At 33.3% G+C, this 24,486-nt stretch overlaps 1 protein-coding gene across 2 annotated transcripts in view; it reads left to right on the top strand.

Annotated features, from left to right (window-relative positions):
• The window catches only part of Cdh8 (cadherin 8), a 345,035-nt gene that overhangs the window by 266,663 nt on the left and 53,886 nt on the right, over positions 1-24,486 (top strand). For both annotated transcript variants that reach the window (XM_027939092.2, XM_071604093.1), the window contains exons 8-9: positions 3,587-3,708; positions 17,334-17,451. In XM_027939092.2, coding sequence (XP_027794893.1) covers positions 3,587-3,708; positions 17,334-17,451 — 240 coding nt within the window. The remainder of the gene's footprint in view (positions 1-3,586; positions 3,709-17,333; positions 17,452-24,486) is intronic.

Below are 24,486 nucleotides of genomic sequence, written 5' to 3'. Positions count from 1 at the left end.
TACTAATTCAGTATTAATTCATTAACTTAATAAATTTGAGCAATTATTAAGTGCACCAAATTAACAAATTTGGGTTAAATGTAGCATATTAATTGCATACCATTGAATTCTTTACAGCTATGAAAGGTGTATTTAAATTTAATTCTGAGCTTTCCATAGGCCAAACTAAAGAAAAAAAATAAATAATTTTCAAAATGCCTATTGCTATTTATATTAAAAGCAATTATTTGTAGATGTGATAAGAATAATGGAATATATCAATCATTGACAAAACATTCTTGGCCATCTATGATCATCCAAAGAGTTAGAAGATAACACCCAATCTTACCATGCTTCTACCAAAAAAGAAAAAATGGTGATATTTTACTCTGAGCTCCTGGAATAGATAAATGACACTGTATCCCCAATAGCACTATGAGAAAAGATGCATAATTTATGTTTAAAATTATCCCAAAATTAGCTCATGGAACTTTTATCTTCTTTAAATATATTTATTTTTTAGTTGTCAATGGACCTTTGTTTTATCTATTTTTACGTGGTGCTGAAAATCAACCCAGTGTCTCACACATGCTAGGCAAGTGCTCTACCCTTGAGCTACAACCCCAGCCCACTTTTCTATATTTTATACTTGAAATTCAGACCCTGTTGTTCATCTAGACCTGAGATCCTAAAATGTATTGCAACTGTGAAAGACAAAAAAAGAGAAGGGAGAATTAGAACCTGCTCCTTGATATAATTGTCTTTTTACTGAAATTTTACATATGTGTGCGCACATGTGTGTGCGCAACATGACAGAGAGGGAGGACAAAGAATAACATCTTAATGTCCTATCAACCATGATCATTGACTTTAACTCAATGAGATTAATAACATTTTCTTCACTTCAGAAGAAATAAAATAATGTTTAAGATCAGGCTAGCTTTTCCTTGAACCTTATATTTTCGAAGAGTATATGCCGATTATTTGCTCTCTGTTCTTTATAACTTATTCAATCTATCTTGATGGTTGGATAATTATTAATGGAATGGTTAAACTAAACAAAAGTATTTACAGAAGGCTTCTATAGCTATTTATATATATGTGAGTTGGTATAACATATGAAATGGAAAGATTTCATATTGTAGAAATAAATGAACAGCCAACAGTCTTTGGGTTTTCATACGGAGAATCACAAAATAAAGGTAATCAGTTAAAACAATTTTGCTGGGCTGAAATAGTTGCATAAGAAGAATTATGGAAGTTTAACTGTAGTTCTTCAGGGAGGTTGCAAATTATGAATGCAATACTGATAATATTAGTGGTGATTCAATTCATTAGATACACTCATCCTGCTATTTGTATTCAAACTTCAAATTCTGGTCAAACTTGAGATAAGTATTTCTAACAAAGCTAAAAATATTTAATGAAATGATAGCAATTAGTTACCTGAATGTATTCATGTATATATATATATATATATATATATATATATATGTGTGTGTGTGTGTGTGTGTGTGTGTGTGTGTGTGTTTTATAAGGCTGTCATTCATATTGTCCTATGAAATTGGCTCATGTTTAGACGGCCAAAATTGCATTTGAGTTAGGATTTAACTGAGCAGTTTTGATGAAGTTATATAATATTGGAAAGTGTTGATTTCTGCATCTAAAATATGGGGATTGCATTACTTACTTCATATCTATTTTGTGAGGAATGAATGAGATAGGATTATGTGAATTATTTTGCCTCACATACACACTTGATGTTAATGGTGCTCTTGATATTGACAACAACAGTAGGAGAGGCCTAGAATGTCTTGGATTTGTCCAATATTATGTGAGCACTTTTATTTTCTTCACATACAGTATTTGCAATCCGTAAATAAAGAGTTAAGTGATTGGACTTCAGTTTCCTTGAGAATAAAATTTGGTGACATAATATGCATAAGATCCTGGAGATAGTAGGAAGCAATGATAGAATGCCAAACTTCTTTTATTTTTTGCAAACATTACTTGTTTTCTTCCAAGGAGCTTCTATTAAGCTCATGGTCACGATAGAAAGGGGATATAAATCTTTAAATACAAAATCATGTTGTATTTAAAATGTAAACTTGGCAAGGTTTTGTTGAGTAAATAAAGAATAAAATGTTAGTTACTTATCTTAGAGAGACATACATTATATTTTTATCAGACTTTTCATTATATCAAAATTAAGGAGGTGCGTGCTTCCTCCCTGAGTAAAGAATGAAATTAATTCATCAAGACAAAAAAAACATCAAAAGAAATGGGTAGTAACACTTGAGACATTTGATGCCATCACCTTGATTTTTCAGGAACTGATGATATGAGCCATTACTAAAGTGGCAGGATTCCATGGACTACAGTATTCAGTGCAAATTAGAACCTTTGAGAGCAGCCGTGGGAATTAACTGAATCAAATCTTGATTTATAACTAGTGGGGTTAATCAACTGTAAAATTGTGGCATGAATATGATGATTTGGTGTGTACTTTAGAAGCTTCTATTATATTTAAAAAAAAATTATGTAAAGGTTGTAGTGATCTGAACCTAGTCAATTGTCAAAAGAAGTTTGATGCATCAAATGCAAGCCTGTTGGTTAATATTCAAAAGCCAAACATTTTTCCCTCTTGACTTGCTTATAAATATTCAATGCCACAGAAACACAAATAAATAATTGGCCATCTCCAATGCGTTCTGTATAATTTACAACAGATCAAAAGATTATTACATGGTACAGCCAGAGTCAAACTATGTTGCATTTATTATAAGTGAAAAATCATAAGTTGGTGCAAGTCAGCAATTTATTAACGGACCAGATCTGAGTGTGTATAAATTTATGTGTGTATGCATGTGTATGTGTGCATGTTTGTATACACATGATTTCTTAAATCAAAAGACTTACAGATTAAGGAATTGAGTATTCATCTGGGAAAATCAGAAGAACAATATTATTTCTTTATGCTGATTACATTCTTTATAAAAAATGACAATATTAAAATAACTTGGGCTGGTCCTACCTCAAAATATCCCAATGTCATTCTAATGAAGTAAAAAAAAAATCAACAAAGTATGTAATTCCCCATCTTTAATTTTATCCATTTTATAATTGTTAAGGACCTCTTCTCAACAAGTGATTTTATCCTGGCCTTATGCGAGGTTTTCAGGGTTCATCTCTAATATATGTACAGCCAAAACAAGAAGTAATCGCTCATAATGGGTTGTGTTCTCCCCAAGACAAAGATAAATCTTTGTGGCATACAACATTTTTCTATTAAATAATGGGCTTTATCAATAAAATAAAGCTTGATTTATCAAGGAAACCTCTTTTAAATTCATTCAGATGTTCTTTTATTTTCAAGCTATGCTCCATCAAATGGTGTTTGAAATAAAAATTTATGTTTTTTTTTTTTAATTTTTCTAAGTAGTCAAGCACTTACTATGTTTCTTTATTGAGTGGTCAGACTCCATAATCATCATGTTGCAAAAAAGCCTAATTAAGGGAAGTGGAAATAGACACAGAACAGAGAAAGTTGAGTTGCACGTTCAAATGAAATACCATCCATGCTGATGTTATCTTTTCCTTCCCATAGGGAACCACAGTCAGATATCACGAGTACCTGTTGCTATTAAAGTGCTGGATGTCAATGACAACGCCCCTGAATTCGCATCCGAATATGAGGCATTTTTATGTGAAAATGGAAAACCCGGCCAAGTAAATATCTCCATGTTGTTAATGCTGAATATGTTTGTATACAACTGTCTCATATTTAATTAACCTGCATTATAGTGTGCATTTGCATCATTTATGATCTATGAAGTCACAGGCAAGAAACACATTCAAATGGGAACAGAAAAGGGATATTTTTCTTCTTGAGATGTTAATTCTCTTCCTACTTACACCAAATTGGCTCCTAAAAGTGGAACAACCTGCTGTGCCATGAACCTAGAGCCAAATCACTCTTAAAATACACTGGGATATGTTTTTTTTTTTTTTCTTGGAGTGATCAAGTTTTCATCTTAACCTTCAAATGACAGGAAGCCAGTGAAGAGCTCATGGGGAGGCCACTTTTGTTTTATCAAACATGAATAGCACACGATAGTGGACCCCAAGAAGAAAAGTGGAAGTTGTAGGAAGTGAACATTGAAATCTGTACAAATGTAGTTATACTTAGGTCTGCCTAAGATGAGCAATAGTTTTTAGACATGCATGTAAAGCACTTAATAATTGTGTATTGAGGGAACTTTTATTTATTTATTTTTAACCTGCCTCTGTAGCATAGATAGGGACCATGAAGACAGAAAAAAAAAGAAAAACCAATGAAAAATTGGAAAGACAGAAAGGAAAGGATAAAGGAAGGAAGGAAGGAGGGAGGGGGAGGGAGAAAAGGAGGAAGAGGGAAAGGGAGGGAGGGGAAAAAGGGGAAGAGTTTAATCAAGAAAGAAGAATAAAAACAAAAGCCTGCTATACTCTGAATGTCAAAATGGAAAGAGCCTATGTAAAGTTCTATGTAATAGATTTATTTTAACAAGGTGCCAAAGTACTGTATGTTTAAGAAATTTATCATTTTTCAACTTCCTAATTTATTTCTGGATGGTGACATTTTAATTTAAATAAACAGCAGCTGACAGCATGACACTGGAGTTGTTAATCCAACTATTCTTGTGCCTCATGTGGGTGTTAGGAATTAAACTTACTATTTGCCAAGCAGCTTACCTGACAAAAGTCAGATTTTTTTTTCCTAAAGAAAGGAGTAGCACTGTAGCTCTGTTTTTTTAAGAAAAAAAAAATATATTGCAAAAGATGAATGTGTTACCTTCCCATAAAACTGTGGGCATTTCCCCCCTAGACTTGTCTCATGTATCTGAAGGACTAGAATTGTGTCCATCTACCAAAATCTGACACTCCCCACACGCAATAAAGCTAAAATCCTAATAATAAAACTGATTAATTTTTAAACATATAGACATCGTGTCCTTGTCAAAATATTCAGTTTAGAAATCATACACTTCTCTTCATAATATTCTAACGATAATATATATGTTTCTTAACTTTACCATATGGACTTGGCCTTTATCAATCATATTTTTGAGCATCTTCATTTGTGATTCTTTGAGGATGGTGTGAGGTGTTTATGGTGTGTGTGTGTGTGTGTGTGTGTGTTTGTACACATATATCAGTAAATCTCATTTAGATACGTTGGTGAAATGAATTGGCAGAGAGAGTTTGATCAAAATATGACAGGTTAGTTTCAAGTGTATCAAGGGTATGGTTGTTGTGTGGATCAGAAAATTGCTGAGCTAATGTAGTCAATCACAGATATTAGCTAGATCTTTGTGATTACACAAAATCTTTACAGTACTTTAGAATTTAAATAAAACTTCATTGCTCATGCAGAACTCATCACACAAGTTCAGAGAGTCAATGACATTGACATTTTAAAAACTCAACATTGGCTTCACTTGTAATATTGACAAGCATGCCTTTTTGAATCTCTAGGAATCTGGAGGTTTGCCCTGTGGATTTTGAATGTTTCCAAGGTTTTAATGATTTCTCAGCAGTTCTTCTTATCTTCAGAGAAAAAAGATACATTGTTTCCTCACCATTTCTATGCAAGATCAAAATAAAAAAAATGTGTTTCTTTCTTTTATGAACTTCACAAATTGAAATGAATGGCTCATTCTGTAAAGAAATGCTTGTGTTGTATGTGTGTGTCCACTGCACCATGATATCCCCTGACGAATCTATTTAAGCATGTTTGGTAGAGGTTGTTTGTTACATGAAAATATCAGATCTTGGACTGTTTATCATCATTCATGGACCTATGGCTGACCAGTTGAGGCATTTAAAATTGTTTATATAACTATCTTCAATTACTTGAACTCTTTGTGTCAGCCAGAATTCATTTTTGATTCTTTAAATCATTATTAGGTCACTTCTGATGCTCATATACATTGCTTTTATATTGAATACTTTTCAAAATTCCTATTTGCTATTTACACAAAGTAGTTTTCATTTTTAAAAGTTAGACATAGATACAATTTAATTCCTCTCATAATGGCACCACACAAATGGGTGAATCACTTTGGAATTAGAATATTTCTTTTTAAAAGATAACAGTCATGAAAAATAATGTCCACACTGACTTAGCCTTAAACACATAGTTATTTCAATAATTTTCAAGAATTAATGTATGCTTTAAGATAACCTCAGAAAAAGAGTGAAAGTGACATTCAGATATCTTGTTTGTCTGTAAGGTATGCATTTAAGGCTAAGCCCAAAAGAAATTAGCTTTCTGGGAAAAGATACAGATGGAGATCTTTAGCAATAATCTAGTTATTAAAACAAAATTTCAGTCTATATCAACTTTTTGGGCTGTGAGGACCTATGTAAAACATCTTAGAAAATGAAAACTAGTATCAATAAAAACACAGAATCTATTGCAATTTTTTCTTATCCACAGAATTGGACTCATCTAAACACTCTCAGAATTTAAAAGAAGGAAAAAAAAGCAAGACCTTGTTGGTCCAATGTGGTCATTTATCTCCTGTTCATGATGTAACTGTGCTAAAAGAAGTATAGGTATACTTTGAAAGTGGAAATGGAAATCATACCTGCCCTACCACTTTCTCATGATTCTGGAGCAAAAGGTGACATCCTTTGGATTTTCTCTCTCAAGAGAGTAATAATCAGGGTCAGAGGGAGAGAGAGGTCACAGTCCACTATAGAGCATATATCTGAATCCCTCTTAAATTAAATCTTTTTAAATAGCCCTTTTGTGAGATCATTAAACATTACTATAGCATTTTATGATTGCTAGATTCTTCTATTTGAAACAAATATCTAGTAATTCTAGATGATTTACTTTAAGTCAAAAGATAGGACAGGGTGTATATCTTCTGTACAGTCTCATTCAACAATTGGCCCCAGTATATCTTCTATGAATTGCTTGGTTCTAGTTTAGTAACCTAGATTAAAAAAAATATTAAACTTATGTTTCTGTGTGTCCAAGACAAAAACTGGAGTGTTTATTGGAGATTCCAAATTTAGAAAGCAAAATATATGTGTGCCACATCATGTGTCCGATAGTGTGATAGGTCATTGAGTATCAAGTATGTGCCAGGGCTTGGGTAGGCACTGGAAGTTTAGTGTCATGTGACATGAAAAAAAAAAAATCTCCTTTCATCATAGAATGTTCTACGTGGATAAATTAGAAATGATAGATTTTCAAGTAAATGCCTCAAGTCCTCTGGCCAGAAAGGAGACTGAAGGGTTATGGGGAAATGGAGCTATCTCAAGAAAAGATCTCTCAATCCAGGACATGTTCCACCAGGGAAAGAATGTTTTTATTAAACTAATAGTCTGAAGAGACTGACAATCTGGCTGGACAAACAGGTAACAAATGTGGAGAAATGGGTATCTTTCCTCGGAATGCTTGACAACGCCACTCTCAGAACCAAACATGAATGGAGGGCCTTTCAAAGTTCTGTTCTACATCTCATCTCCTGAACAGGATTTGCTAGGGTTTTATTTCAGATACTCTTATCTTGCTTACCATATATAGAATTAGGTTGACTTGCATCAAGTTAGTCATCTGTAGGGGCTAAACCGAAGACTGTCTTTCTATGTGTGAGTCAAGGGCTCTTGTTTAGTCTCAGAGAATATTCAATGTTTGAAAGTTAATTAGGTGACAGACAGCTTGAGGCCTATTTTTCCTCCAAGAAAGAGCTTCCACTTTTACCATAAATAAATCTAATGAAGTATAATTTGGGCTTCATCACCATCCATACCTAGCTGAGATCAGTTGTTTAGTGTCAAGTAATTATATCTGGGTTTCATAAAAAGAAACCAAACCAAGAAAAAAATCCTTTGGTTTACCTTCTCAAATATCATATTTTTTATCTCTGGACAGCACTGTACAATATAAAGTGTGTTTATTGTTGGGATATAACAGTACAATATATGTATATGTATATATTTTTTCACCCATGTGATACATATCTGGACAATATTCGGCACATAAAAGATATTCATGAAATTTGAAAATTGTTTCTAATTCATTTCAATCAGTAATGACAAATATTTTAAGACTTAATTTCTTAGCTATTACCATGGAAACAGGTGTTTTACTCATGCACGGCATACATGCTCACTTCTTTGGATAAAAAATCGTCCACTTATTTATTGAACAATATTATGCGTCTACAAGATGCTAATCATTGTAATATGATCTGGGGAAAATATGAAAGGATAAAAAAGTGTTCTTATGAAGCTTAATGAGGAAGATAGATTATAAAAAGGGTAGAATGAATAAATAATATAATTTAAAAATTTGAAAATTGGGTTGAAATAAATATTAAAGCAACTAGGTAGAGGAGAACCAAGAAGTTGCAGGGAGAGAAAATTACTTTTTAAGTGGGCATCATTTAAACTGAAATTGGAAAAACGGGAAAGGACAAGGCATGAAAGGACCCTACTAGCCAGAAGTATCAGCACATGTAAAGACCCTGAAGCAAGAAAGACCTCGGTTTGTTTGAAGAACTGAAGACATCTCTGGCTAGATTGCAATAAGCTAGAATGAAATTGGACAGAATGAATTTCATGTCCAAATCAAATATGTACACACACACACACACACACACACACGTTGTAAAGGAAGAAACTTTAGGAGACTGTAACTGTGAAAGATAATGGTAGTTTGGTCTGAGGTGATAGTTATAGATAAAAAAAGATGTAATTGAGGAAGCTGCTTGCCTACATAAAAAAAAAATAATGCATACAAACATCTAACCCATAATCCATATTTACTACCCTGGGAGTTTGGTGTTGGCAACCACATTTCACAGATATGAAAGCTGAGACTGTGAACAAGAGCACAGGTTTTACCTAAGGTTATGAAAAATGGCAGAGATGTGTTTCAAAGTCAACTCTTGAAGGCATCAAAGTTCTTGCACTTTCTAGGTTCTCATAATGCTTTTCCCGAGGAAGCAGAACTTTGAAATTCCTCTGCCTGAATAACACACCTCTTAGAAAAAGAGTCATGGGAATAAGATTCTGATCCAGAGCAAGAATTTGTTCAAAAGACATCAACTTCTGTGACCAATAACATACTTTATTCAAAAGCAATACATGAGATCTTAAATGAAAAGAAATAAAGTTTCAAAAGAAAAGCCAAGATAATTATCCCTTGATAAACACCAGCAGCAAATGAGTTTGTGACTTTATTTATTTATTTTCATTTTCTCTGGGTCTTTTTCTATAAATGTGAAACAATAAAATGAAATTACAGCATTTTATAACACTCATGGAACAGTAAATATAGGAGATTTAATTTTAACTTTCCTGCCAGCAGGAATCTTTCATGATCTATCTGCATACACAAGAGGGAGACAGGATTGATTTTAAAACAGATAAAATTGATGGCCTCAATGAAATGCATAGAATACAATTTTCACTTTATTTTGGGTGGAGTAAGGAGAAGGTGAATTAATGGAATGCATAAAACAATAAAACCATATGTAGCAAAACATGTCAGGAGAATCATCAACAGAAGAATGGCTTTTTGACAGAACGACAAAGCATAAGTGAAAAAAAATATAATCAAATGGTTTTTAATTAGAATGATCTAAACATGAGTAACACGATATTCATAGATATACATAGATTTATAAGCCCACCACAAACTCATAATTATCAGCAATTACAGGTTGAGAATTCCTAATTCAAAAATCTGAGATCCAAAATGTTTCAACATGCAAAACTTTTTGAGCACTAGCATGATGCTACAACTGGAAAATCTCATACCTGACTTCAGGTGACAGGTCATTGTTGAAACAGGCACACTGAAACATTCTATAAAATTAACTTTGGGCTGCATGTGTAAGATGTATATGAAACATAAATGAATTTCATGTTTAGTCTTGGGTCTCCTTCATGGGAAATTTCAATACATGTATGCAAATATTCCAAAATGTGTGGGTAAAAATTCTGAAACTTCAAAACACCTGTTGTCCAAGCATTTTGGATAAGGGACACTCTCGACCTATATTATTTTAATCAGTCTCGTGGTCTAAAAGAAAAATATTCTTTATTTTAGTATTTGTGTTTGTTCGGCTTTATTGTTATTGTTATATCTTTATGACTTGGTTTGGAGAAACACACTATAAATGATTCCTAAATGGATCAATATAATAAAGGACAAGAGTATTGGAATAACTGTACCTCTGATTGTTTACAAGTGTTTTATTGGCCAAGGACAGAAAGGACTCAAACTTAATTCTTTTTTTCCCCCATATGAATTTGTGTGTTTTTTCAAACCCACTGTATTGACATACAGGAATACACATTATCTAAATCTTTTTAGAATTCTTTGCTTATAGCCTTTGTTAGCATTGACTGACCCTCTACTGTGGTCCTAATCTAGTTGAGATTGATGATCCACAGATCAAATGGTTCAAAATGGATTTTAAAAATTTTAAGGGAGTACAGACAGATGTATTTCTGTTTTACTTTAAAACTACAAATTACTGAAAAAGAATTTAGGATGGGAGAATATTAGACACTGAGTAGGCTTGTTTCATTTGTTCATAGAAGCAATAATGAGTATAAATTGGAAAACCCTAGACAGCAAGATGTTTTAGGACTTTGCTTTGTGCAAAGCACATAAACTAGATATAATCTGCTACTAAAGGAGCTGACATATATTGGAAAGGCAGAGTAGTTAAATTAATTATAACAATGCTATCATGACCAAGCTATGTAGACACAAAACCTTTACATCATGTTCAAAATGCTTTCAAGATATTTGGGTCTCAGGTAGAATGTTGGAGAATAGCATTTCTAAATGTGAGTTTTTGAGAAAAACTTGGACTGAAGCATATCAATCTGTGATGTGTTTTGGAATGTGGTGTGTGTGTGTGTGTGTGTGTGTGTATGCATGTGTTTTACACAATAAGCTTGGGAACACTGAATTAAATAGCATTATCTTCTGTTTGTTTTGTTGAACTCTGAGTTTCCCTCACATTTATAAATATGTGTGAATCTCCAACAGGATAATGTGGTATCCGGCTCTTGCCAAACACAATTGATTATAAAATCTTTCAAATTTCCTTCAAAAGAAAAATAGAGTCACTGGTCAAGTGGACCCAACTGGAAAAAAATTTGCTCTGGGAGAATAAACAATAGGGCCCATTTTCAGCTTAGGAAGTAAAATTTATAAATATTGAAAGAAGTCATCAGAATATATTCCCATTAAGCCATAAAGTGGGAGGTGGAAAGAGGTAAGACAGGTAAAGGGAACTGATATTTCTATGTTATGCCGAAAAGTATGGATTTTATTCTAATGAAAGTTAGAAATTGATGGATCCATAAAACAGGGCAGAGTAAGGGATGAGGTAGTGTTTTGTGTTTTTTTTTGTTGTTGTTTTGTTTTGTTTTTATTTCTTTATTTTTTACTAATGGAGATTAAACTCAAAGACATTTTTTTTTTCACTGAGCTATATTCCTAACCGTTTTTATTTTATTATTATTTTTTTTATTTTGAGACAGGGTTTCAGTAAGTTTCTTAAGGCCTCTCAAAATTGCTGAGGCTGGACATTAACTTTCGATCCTCCTGTCTCAGATCCGGGAGCAGTTGGTATTACAGGCATAGACCGCTGCACCCATCTGTTTTTAATACTTGTAATTTCATTAGGTTACAAAACACATGCGATATGCAGGATCCAGCAAAAGAACATAGAAAGCAGAATAAACAGCAAGTTCCTCGCTTTGTGTGGACATATTCTTGAGCAACACTTGTTCTGTGTAGTTCAACTGAGTATTAATAAAGGGGAATTTAAAAACTGACACAGAAGTGCCATAGTGGGTTAAAAAGTCACAATTCTCAGGTGGTCACCTAGAGGACTGAGGACTTCACTTAGTGCTTAAACTTATGAGAATTGATGAGAACTCATCTTTTTCATCTTGCTGTTGCTCAGAAGGTCAAACCTCCAACCTACATGCTCTAAATGGTCACATACGGCATTTAGGAAAAGGGGGTTCCATGCAAGAAAAACAAAGTGAAAACATACTTCAACTGGGTAGGAAAAGAAAAATCTGGCTAGAGACTGGATTACTGTGCAAATTATCCAAAACATTCTGGCAATGCCCTGTAAATGGAGAGAACTGGGACTGTGTTCAAACTACTTTGTCCAGTTTTGAAATAATTGTGGATAAATCAGCCATTGTGTAGATTTTGATATAATCTCTCAAATGCTTCTATTTCCTCTTTCTCAATTAACCTTCATTGTTAAAACTTGATTTTCTATTTCCAAGGACACCATTTTTTTTTTTTTTTTAGAAATTAGCTCCCATCCTACTTTATTTTTCTTCATTTAGTTATGGGCAACACAGACAACCCGATAAAAGCCACTAATTTCCCCCTCATATGTAAATATGTAAATATCTTTACAAAATTTCACTTTCATGTTGGCAACTGTAAGACACATGAAGCTCATCTGTGGAGCTGTCTTTCTTTCCCACGATGGAAAATATTGATCTAGGAAATAGACATTATCATTTCAGGAAAATTTATATGCATAATCAGAAATTAACTAGAAAAAAATAAGAGAGTTAATAGAAAAATTTAAATTATGCTATTCCTTCTGCATCAACTTTGACATCCCTGTCTTTTTTATTGACCCATTTATATCACTTTCCAATTCACAACACTGCAGGATTTTCAGAAAAGTAAAATTAAAACTCAAAGTTTTACCTGGGAAGGAAATAGGGTGCTTCAATTGCATGTTCAATTGCATGGCTATCATTTTGGAGTCTTCCAGAACAATAGATATATGTTTCCAAAGCTTTGAAAAATATTCCAAAAGTTGTGACAGATGAGTGCTCACTGACCTCGTCCACACTTAGGGAAAATTATGACTTCCAAATATTCACTTGTTGTGAATTTTGCCAATCAGAATTAATAGGGAACATGAGCCACAAAGATATATTAGTTGTTTTTACACATTCTCCAAAATATTGAAAGCTCAACTCCCATTTAATAGAAAGGTATGAATAGCATGTAAGAACATCAGCAAGATTTTGAATTAATATTGGAAAGGAGGAATGTAAGAAATTTGTAATCAGGCATATCTGGGATGAGAAATTATATATAATGTCTTTGATGCATTGGGATGCTGATATGTCTCTGAATGCCTACTTCTCAAGGCATTGAGAGGAATGGTAAGAATGTGAAATATGTGTACCATCATTTATTTATTGATCCATCATTAACTCATTTAACCAATACTTATTAAGTAGTTGCCATGTGCCAGACATTGGTCTAGGAGTAGCTCTAAGAGATCCCATGATGTCATCATGCTTGTTAACAGATCAGATCACCAGAAATAGATTGTTGCCTGCTTGTCTTTTCACAAGTGATTAATGGCAGGGATACTCTACTACTACTAAGTGTTTCTGAGATCATGTAAAATAGTCCAGAAAGGTTTAGTAACACTGTTAATAAAAACAACCTGATGTAGATTGGAATTAAAAAGTACAAGAATATTTTTAGAGTGTCAGATTTATGCTATGATATACAACTTTTAACTTTTCTTCAGTTTCTTGCCTTTGGGAGGTGTTCTATTTCAAATCAATAGTCTCAAGAAATAAAACAGAGTCAGCCAGTCATGATGGTGCACACCTGTTATCCCAGTGGCTCAGGAGGCTGAGGCAGGATGATGGCAAGGTTGAGGCCAACCTAGTGAGACTCAGCCTCAGCAACTTAGTGAGCCCCTGCCTCAAAAATAAAATAATAATAATAAAGAAGAAGGACTGGAACTGTGTCACTCAGTGGTTAACCATTCCTGGGATTCAATCCCTGGTAGCCCCCCCCCCACTCCCAAAATAAGAAAAAGAAAGAAAGAAAGAAAACTAAAAGTCAGCTCCCATTGAAATTCAAGCACAACCTGGAATTCATTTCCTCATGCTCACATCCCAGATATGCTATTTTTCCCTCCTGATACAGTTATATATTTTACTTTTAGCTTCCCCTGAAATTCAATAGATTTCACAATAAATTATTAAACATCAGATTTGTCAGTTGCATCCTAACTTTTATGAATAAAAGGGAAACATTTAAATGGAAAGTTAAATGCATATTCCTAAAAATCTATAACCTCTCCAGAAATTCTGACATTATTCCCATGAGATAGCTCTTTAATTATTTTAAAAATCAACTGAGGTCATAGTAGCTCAGGGGTGGAACGATGCACTTTTCATTTGCCATCTACTCAGTGCGCCTATGCAATATGCCTCTCTGGAGGAGCACACTTTGAATAAATCTGTTTTTTCCTTTTCTTCTACTGTTTAAAGTTAAGTGTATTCAAATGTTATTACATCAATGAAAACTTCAGCCTTATTAATATGGGTCTCTTAATGCATTTTAATGGCACAGAGTCCTTCAAATGATCTACTGGACATCTAATATTAGATAAAATGCCCAGGCAGGGGCTATCTGCATTAAAATAAAATGAAGTGTCAAACATGGTTTAACCCAAAATCTTAACCACAGCCAGTTTAAGGGATATTTGAAATAGGATTTAAAGATTTACCATTTTACCATTTTAACCACTTTCTTATCAACACATCATGCACTAAGTTTAATATATGTTTAATGATACAAACTTACTCAATAATTATGTGGGTTGTGTGAACACCATTCTTTTTCCTTGACTCAAAACTGTGGTTCTTAGATGTAAATGTACACTTGATTCACAGAAAAGGTTGTTGACCCTGCAGATTGCCAAGCCATATTCTGAAAATTTCTGGTTCAGTAATTCTAGAATGAGGCAGAAGAAATTGCATACTTAATAAATCCTGATTTACATAAATGATGGGGGGAAGCCATATTCCATATTCTGGTGGGAATTCAGTTCAAATTTTCTGAGCTGTGTGGTTTGCAGGCAATTGTACGCCTTTGCTGCAGGTAAGCTAAATTACTTCATGCTTTGGGGGATCATGTTGGCTCTGCTTATCAAATAACTTTCATATTGATTCATTCCAGCATGCATGAGCTTCATGCAGATTACTTATAAATATATGAATGATATTACTTTTCCCACTAAGTATAACAGGAATGCATTTAATTATGAGTGAAGTCCATCCGAAAATTCCTAGAAACCTTTTCTTCATTGTGTGTATTCTTCTCGTGCACCATATGCTTCAGAAGTTAACTTCTGCAACACCTGGGAATAAAATTTGGTACAGAGAAGACTGAGTAAATGGGAGAGGGGCTGCTGAAACTGCTGTGGTCACAGGAAGACTCTTGCCATTTTCTTCACTCTGGAATATGAAAATCCACACCGCTGATCTTAAATGAAGGGGCCAATACATATTTTTCTGTTCAATATTTGTATATTCACGTTGTCTAAAAGAGTTACCTGTATTCCACATCATCTTCCCCTTTCACATCCATTCATGCTTATTTTTAACAAAACGAAAACCCCAGGGCCTCTCTCTGTACTTAAATGTCAAGGCAAATGTGCTATGTGTTTAGCTACAGCAAATACAATTTTGTTCTCCTCTAAAATGATTGAATGGGGATCTCTGAATTACATCAGTTATTTCACTTATCACAGTGCCATGTCATCAATAAATACTAATGGCCATAGTAAAAATAATAATGATGATGACCAGCACTTCATTAAATATCCCAAAGGAATGAGGCAGTGTGTCAAGAGAGTAATGTGAATTTACATCAGTAATTTAAAAAACTCTTTGAAAAAATGTATTTTTTCTATTTTAGGCCTACAAACAGGATTGAATTTCAGAAAGAGTTAACTCCTTCAAAGAGTCACACGTAAAACTCGGACTTCTATCTAGGAAGTTTACCAAAGTCCTTTCTCTGAATCGCTACATCACTGACTTAACCACTAATTATATTTTGGGGTATTTTATGTTATAGTATCACTTAAACTACATTTAAACATAAAGAAAGAATATATTTCCATTTAAAAGTGCAAAAAATTGAATTAGGAGAAGTTATTTTATTTTTATATTTAGGGTATTTCCAATCATATAATATGTGCTTGATATAATGCAAAATGGCAAGACTATTGAAAGTTCTGAAATTGAGGTTCTCACCTTTGTGCAGGTTGTAAGTTACAAGGCAGTAACTACCATTTTACAAAATGAAATGATCCATTTTTTCACTTTAACTTGCAAAATTCAATAGAACATAAATGTCCAAACAGGCATAATATATTTGGCATGATTTTTACATACTCAAAATGTCATAAAATTGAGCATATTTTCACTGTTAACTATGTTTTTTTTAATTCTAAATCTATGATCACCTTGGCTGCTAGGCTTCATCAGCATTTTTTACCGACTTTATAATTACAGTTGTTTTACTGTAAACATTGGCCTTTTGTGGAATTCATTTCATAGCTTTTTACAACCCACTACAATGGAAATTCTACACAAGATGCTGATGACAATAGAAGCATAAATGTCAGAGGTAATAGAAATATAAGCTATACTTTTATTATATTAGCTCTTGCCCGGTTTCCCATTAAAGTAATAAATATCATAAAATCATACATACAAAGACACATCTCTGACATCCAAAGAAATAACTTAGCATAAAGTTAATGTAGCTTTGCAAATGAAGCAAGTACATTCTGTAGGCACCAATTCCAAGTATCCGTATCTATCCAAACAGTTCTCTGCACAGTGGTAATTCTTCTAATCCCTATAATTTATTCATCTCAGGATACACTCCAAAGCATTGTTTGCATATGTTATCCACTAGCTTTAAAAGCAGTATTCATTATTGGGAGGGAACAGATGCAACTCATCAGAAAGGTGTGTTGCAGTGATGTTTGTGTGGCAGAACTCTCTATTTGGCAAACACTTGTAACCTGATGAGCAAAATGAAAGAAGAGTCCTAAGAACTCAAAATTTAAGTCCTTTACCTCTAAGATCCTCCCAAGAGCCACACTGCAATCACTGTAATAATTCCAAGTCTCATTCTAGATGCCCGTAAATACTCAAATTGGAAAGAAAACATGTAATTGCCCAGTGGAATTTTCAAATACACTTAACTTTGCTATTTCAAGCCACAGACTACAAAGGACATGACAGTAATGCTCTTAATTTACATCAACTTATCAAAGCTGAGGTTTTAAAGTGATGAATTTTTCTCCTTATTCTTGGCACCAACCATCCATGACAATTTAGAAAGCTGAAAAGAAGTGTTTGGGCCAAAGCATCAGACCACAAAAGGGATATCACTAGGGGTTTAACGACAGTAGGAGTCCTGTGATGTGATCAGAAATACTGATGTGAATTTTATGTTACAGGTCATTCAAACAGTGAGTGCCATGGACAAAGATGATCCCAAAAATGGACATTATTTCTTATACAGTCTCCTGCCAGAAATGGTCAACAATCCAAATTTTACCATCAAGAAAAATGAAGGTAAATGTATAAGCTGTGTGAAACACGGTAGAGCATAAATTGTAAGATAGGATGTGCTTTCCTAATCGAACTGAAGAATATCATTAAAATAATTGTTTTCATTCCAAGAGCTTTTGAAATCCAGTTTGTTAGGCTAATACCATGGTAATTACATCACTTCCCCTTTTCAATGTCGAAACAATAGGTAAGAAAATTGTTAATGTGGAAATTAATTTTATCCCAGGGAATACTTCAATCACCTTACTTTAAAAATGAGGAGTCAAATTTAACCCCTGTGAAAGCTTCTGGGAACTTTGAGATACTGAGATATCTGCCAGAGGAGGAACTGGCTTGCACTTTGCAGTTGTTAAGTTTTAATTGAATGTTTACCAAGTCTTTAGGGAAAGTCTATTCTAATTTTGCCTGGTTTGTGAGTACACATTAGAGGTATTTGTTTTAAGCCTGTTCCGACTTTAATAATAGCAATTAGATCAGAAAATCCTTCTTGAAGGACACTTTTGTCAGTATAATTTTTTGAACTAATATAAACTGATTTTATTGTTAAATCTCTCAGTCACAGAGAATATTTAACCTATTTCATTATGTTTTGAGGACACAATGTGGATTACCATTTCCTTTAGTATGGTTTATTACATATGAAGACCTTAAATCTTTTTTTAGAAATGTGTATTTCATCTGTATATTATCATTTCCTAATCTCTTATACATTTAACGAGGATTTTTAACTCAGGTTTGATGAAAATGTATTTATCTTAGATTTAGTTGTTTTAAAACAATTAGCAAAATACAAGTATTCCGCAGACTTTTTATAGGTATTTTTGAATTTCTGAATGAGTCTTAACTTGGTTCACAGTATCTGTTGGCATTATTTGCTATATTCTATTTAAAGGAGGTAAGGAATTTTGGAATAATTAGTTTATGAAATAAAATAAGATTTTAGAGCTTGGGTTAAATATATTATAGCCTGGACTTTTAACAGAATGCTCCTTACTTCTTTGAGAATGCTTTGATAAATGTAGATGCAGCACAGAAAAGTAATTGAGAAGTGGTAATGTGGATGTTACTCACTTACCTGGCTTCCATGATTATGAACACTAAAGTGAGGAAATCATATTTTCCCTCTTCACAAATAGATTGCTCATTTGTTAGGAACTGTAACGTAAGACCAAGTTTTTGCTCCTTATTAATAATGCCTTGATTTCTCTTTTATGAATGTTACATGAACATGTTGGAGACAACAGCCCCATCAGAATCCCCAAACTGAGCTAAAAGTTGTGTTTAAGTGTGGTCCATGCTTATTTTGAGTATGAACTACTTGGTATCTGGAATTAATTTTTAGTATTAAATTTCTTACATTTTTAGGTAAGATATGTTTTCCCATTCCAAATAGTAAGAATTTCTTGGTGTTTTCTGTCCATCTCATGATTCCAAATATGCTTGTTGTAGGTTTGGCTCTGGAAAGCACTGCAAACACAGTATTGGGTGAATGGGAAAATATTATTGGGTATCATGAGGAGTGTAACTTTGACTTGCACTTAAAATGGCTTAGTACATTTGAATAGGAAAACATGCAGTCCCCATTGAATGAATTTCATGTGTGTTCTCTAATTTAAACAAACGGGAATGAAAGGAAGGGAAGGGAGATAGGAATAGGAAAGACAGTAGAATGAATCTGACGTAACTGTCCTATGCTCATATATGAATATGAATACACAAACAGTGTAAATCCACATCATGTATAACCACAAGAATAGGAAGTTATATTCATGTATATATAATATGTCAAAATACACTCTACTGTCATGTATATCTAAAAAGAACAAATAAAAAATTTAAAAAAGAAATGGTAGAAAATAAAATACTATAGAAAATTTTCTTTGACCATATCACATTTTAATAAATCACACAGTAGAATATTTAAAGCTATGTAGATTATATGTTATTTTGAAACTAGAAACTAGAAGCTATAATTTTAGCCTATCTAATAAGTTTTCCTTTTATCTTTGTAAATTTTCAAAATAAAAGAAGCCAGGTATTGCAAACTGAATCAAGATTGAAAGGACACTCTGCTCTAGGTGCATAATTATTTGTTTTAAATTATATGTTCATTTGTTTTGCAAAGAGTGACCATATAATTTATAATTCCAACTGTGAATTTTTTTCAAGCAAAAGGGGTTGCCATTTATATTTATGTCTAGAAAACACCATAAACCAAAACTGTCTTGTAAGGACATATGTTCACCGTGATTTTGGATTTAGGATCCAAATATTCAACATCTCCTCATAGAATAAATCATGAACCCACAGGTCTTTGGAATAGATATGTAAAGTTTATACTCTAAGAAATTTATGAGTTTTGCTCCATAGACCATACTTCTTGACTTTGTGCATTGTTACTACAAGAATGAGAGAAAATTATGTTTATTAATACATAGAAACAAAGTAATAGAGTTTGTCTAACTTAAAACATTGTTATAGGTAAACAGATAGCCAGATAGTCCCTGGGCCTGTTGCCAATCCATTGTTAATGATGAGAAAAAATAAAAATAACTTTAAAAAGTCAAAATAATAGACTTACTTCTACAGTATATTTTATGTTGGAAATATTAAGAGATGAATAAAATGGTATAATCCTATTAGAAATTGATTATTATTAAGATGGATTTTAAAAAGGTCTATATGGACATTTAAATGAGCAATGTCTCTCACTGAGACCATTATAAGTTCCAGCCCACTAGGACAATATTAAGATCCAGAGATATCCAGTATATTCAGATTCATAATTAATGGGTGGATTATTCAACTACTTAATTTGATCTTCAAGGGAGATAGTTTCAGCACTTGGTATTTTCTAAGTAACTTGCAGCCACGACTTTCAACTCAAAATTCTTTTGAAATTTCTTCTCTTTCATATAGATTGATGATAATGAATTTTCAGGTAACTAATTCATAATCAAAGACAAAAATGAGACAGAAATGAACTGTCTCTTGTATCTGAAACAATTGAGTGATTTCACAGACAATTCTCTGCAATAGTAGGAAAGCAACCTTCAATATGGTTAAAGGTAAAAGTAAAGGTCAAAAATATGATGAATCATTTTTATCCCATGTATACACACAAAAAAAATTAGAGTACCTTGAATTTTCTAATTATATAGCTTGGACATTGGTCTCTTCATCTTCTAGTTGGGTGAATTTATAAACAAAGGCTTTTGCTGACCATATTTCAGTATTGGCTTCCATTCTAACTGTGTAAATGGAAAATACCCAACAATTCAATATAATAAGACAGGGAAGATAAATGGTCCTTTTACAGATACTGAAATATCTTGCTTGCAGGAAATTTGAGGTTTGCAGAAAACTCCTCTTATCTAGCCTGGACATTGTAGGTAAATTTTTTGATGGGAATTGCCAGAATACATCTGGTAAAATGGGAGTCTGCATTGTTCATACTAAAATGTTGGAATCGTGTGTAATAAAATGAGTAGGAACATTAAGCTGTGCCTCTAAGGAGTGCCAGTGGGAAGGAGAGATATTGAAAGTAAAATGACACTTAGTTAAATCTTTTTATGCTTAAAGGAAAAAAAAAAGCAAGGGAACCATAGTATCTTATGATACTGATTTTCCCCTTGATATGTTAAAAAAAATTGTCTGAAATCTTTTTTATAAGAAGCTCACTCTAAAGACAGAATTTTGATAATTAATCTGAATACTCTAGATGCTGACTAGAACTTCACAATGAATGTGCTGTATGTTATCTCAATGTCTATAATGTGGCTCCCTCTTCAGAGTATAATTCATGCTTTTTCCTAAGAATTTCCATCTCAACTGAATATCCCACTTCAAATGGTATGTGTATATATATATATATATATATATATATATATATATATATATATTAGTTTGTGTCCTGTAGAAGCATTCCTTGTAATAACATTCTGACTATAAGCAAAGTATTATAATCCTCAGTTTTCTCATCTATAGCATCAGGTTAACAATATACCTTCTTTCCTCTTAGGAGTACTCTGATGAATATGTATAAATCAGGACTTAAACATCTCTTAGCATAGAGAAAACTACTTATCAATAAATGGGAGAAGATTATCTTTACATGAGTCCATTAATTCATAACTTCTCATGTTATGCCGTATCTCCTCTGGCAAATTATTCTTAATCAGGTCTATTTGAAGCTTTTATTCTATAGATTTTTTTAAATGTGCAGTGACTTTGAAAGGGGTCTCACCAATACTTCAGAAGACATTGACCTCCAGTAGAAGACATTGCAAGAAATCTGCCTATGCAATACTGTAATGCATTACAGTTCAAAAAGTATCATGATAGAAAGACAAAAAGGTAAAAAGAGGAGGAAATGAAGGAGGAGGAATAGAAACAGTGAAAATACCAACCAACCACAGAAATAGCTGTGGGATTTCTGGATCTGGTTTTGAATTGAAGACAATCTTTCATTATTTTTCCCCACTTCTCCTTGCTAAAATGAGACTCAGGCTTTCTCCACACTGTGGTTAACCCCAGCTTCCAACTTGTTAGGATCACTTTCAATTCTAACACATGAACTTGTGGGAACCATTACTGTGTGGGAACCATTTTGCATAGGCTTGACTATTGCAGACAGATTTTCCTTGTACTTTTGACTACTGTTAGCTTATCTCAGACTTCTCTAGTAAAAAAAGAAAAATAAATCTGTTGCCTGAAAATGGAATGGATCTACCTTGCCCAACACAACCAGAGCTGACCCTCTTTCTCCTTCTAAGTCCTTAGGACTCCTCATACTCAGGCCGTAGGTGTCAAAGTGGACAAATACTTCTTGCCTCTTCTCTCTGCCTTAATCTTGCTCTATCCTTCCAGGCTGAATTGTACCTGAAAGTCCCTGTTGCTGATCCACAGGGCAAAGAGGTCACCTTGGTAAGCCAGCTGTGCTCTTTCTGGTTACCTCAGCCCTGCTTGAGTTCTCCCCTTACTATAGGATGCTTTGAAGCAAAGACAGGACTTTCCTAAATAATTTTTTTTTCCTTAGTAGCCTTAATAAAAGTCCCAGTCACTCAGCTACCGCAGATCTGTTGTTATTGGGTTTCCCAGGCAACTGCAGCTGAAATATGCTTAACTGAGTATGATAAAGAATACTTAACGTATGTTCTTTCTTTCTATGATGGAAAAAAAAAAAGTGGACTTTCCCACAGCAAAACAACACAGCACCAAACTGTAAGAGTTTTCCATCTAAATTTCAGCTCTTGCCTATATGAAGCATGGCACTTTTCCTCCGAGTTGAATAATTAAAGGTAGCACCCAATTTGTATCAAACAGGAAGTCCAATGGATCCCAGATAGATGGAATGACATAATACATACATGATCCAAAATGTTTCTGCCTTAGTAATTCATTGTGTGTGCTTGCAGCAATGTGCTGTGGATAAAAACCCATTTATGTTTCATTTTGTTGCATAAACCATAATTAAGGGCAATGTGCAAGCTATGAAAAATAGATCTGTACTTATACTTTCTAAGTTTTTTATGACTACATCAATAGGTTCAAAACCAAGGAGTTTTTCTTTGCCTAGCCTCTTATTTCTTTTTAGTTTCTGTGGTTTTCTTTTCTTTTTTTCTTTTTCAAATCATAGTGCAAAGGTACCTTCAGAAATGAAAAATTTCCTTTGCAAATATTGAGAATCCTAAAATTATCACTCTGGTCAGAAATAGTACTGCCCTTCGTATCTGTTTTTCCATGTGTCATGAGAGACAATTTAGTTCTGAGATTACTGACTACTGGGATATAATTTAGATACATATCATGGATTTATATGTTTGGTTGTCAAAATGCTATTCAGAGTTGTGAATTGGATCAGATCTTCTCTGTCAATTTGCTAGCAATCATTTCTGATCCTTACAGGGCATTCTAATTCTGAAGAGTTTTGAAAGAGAAAAAAAAATAAGTTGGTACATGTTTGGTTATCTTAAAATTATCTTTGTTATTTTAAAGATATCTTAGTGCACAGGACCTTTCATTTGAGAAATTTGTTTACTGAGAGTTTTGTTTCAAATCCTTGTGAAGAAAAATAGCAACATGGGGACCAAAGAGAAGTACTTAGAAAAATATTTTTCATTTAGCCAGACTTGTTTGCACCACTTTGTTATTTATGTCATTAAAAAATGATGGTATTTACTGATTTATCATCTATTTCCAAGCATGAAAATAAGTCTTGGGATTTTTGTGGGTGTCAAACAAACACAACTGTCCTTTGGAGAGCATAACCAAGGATTAAAATGGAATATGGAAACAAAATGAGCTGTCAGTCTATGCAAATTTTCCTTTTCTAAAAAAGTATTAAATGTAGTTGACAATCATTTCATCTGCTTTCACACAGAAGTTTGCATTTTGAATTAATGTGAGCACTTTATAGACACAACATTAGGCATACGTGACATTCTGTCTGCGGATGTGACCTGAATAACATTCACCAACTGCTTAGGATCAGTCAGTTTATTAAAGAAGTGGATAGAGAAGGCGGAGAAATAATTTGGCAACACTAAAGGGGGCACTTCACATAGATAAACATTAAAAATGTGGGATCTGGCGTGAATTAGAATGAAGGATAAAGGAGACTCTGTGGATTACATACTTGTTAGGAATATTTAGGATTGAATCTCAGTTCATCTGATTAGGATCTTCCAAGAAGGAGAACATTCACATGCGTGCGCACACACACACACCACACACACACACCCCAAAAATAAATTAAATAATCTTGAACCTCTATCTATAATGTATAAACATTATTTACTTCCATATTGTTTTCAATAATAAAATATTATTGTAAGTGCAATAAAAAATGGTACAGGGCTAAGTTCATTATCGAGTAAAGTAGAAATACTCAACAAATACTAATTTTCTTCTCCTCTTTCTCTTTCTTCTACAGTTTTGTGAATGTCCTGAATCTTTTTCATCTCACCAATATAAAATATAAAAACTTTTTATAAAGAAGTTGAAACAAGTTATTTGGGACATTAATAGCCATATGTT

This window comes from Marmota flaviventris, chromosome 18 (genome assembly GCF_047511675.1).
Source record: "Marmota flaviventris isolate mMarFla1 chromosome 18, mMarFla1.hap1, whole genome shotgun sequence".
NCBI lineage: Eukaryota > Metazoa > Chordata > Mammalia > Rodentia > Sciuridae > Marmota > Marmota flaviventris.
Note: the sequence above shows the minus strand (reverse complement) of the source record. Positions and strands in the feature narration are given on the sequence as shown.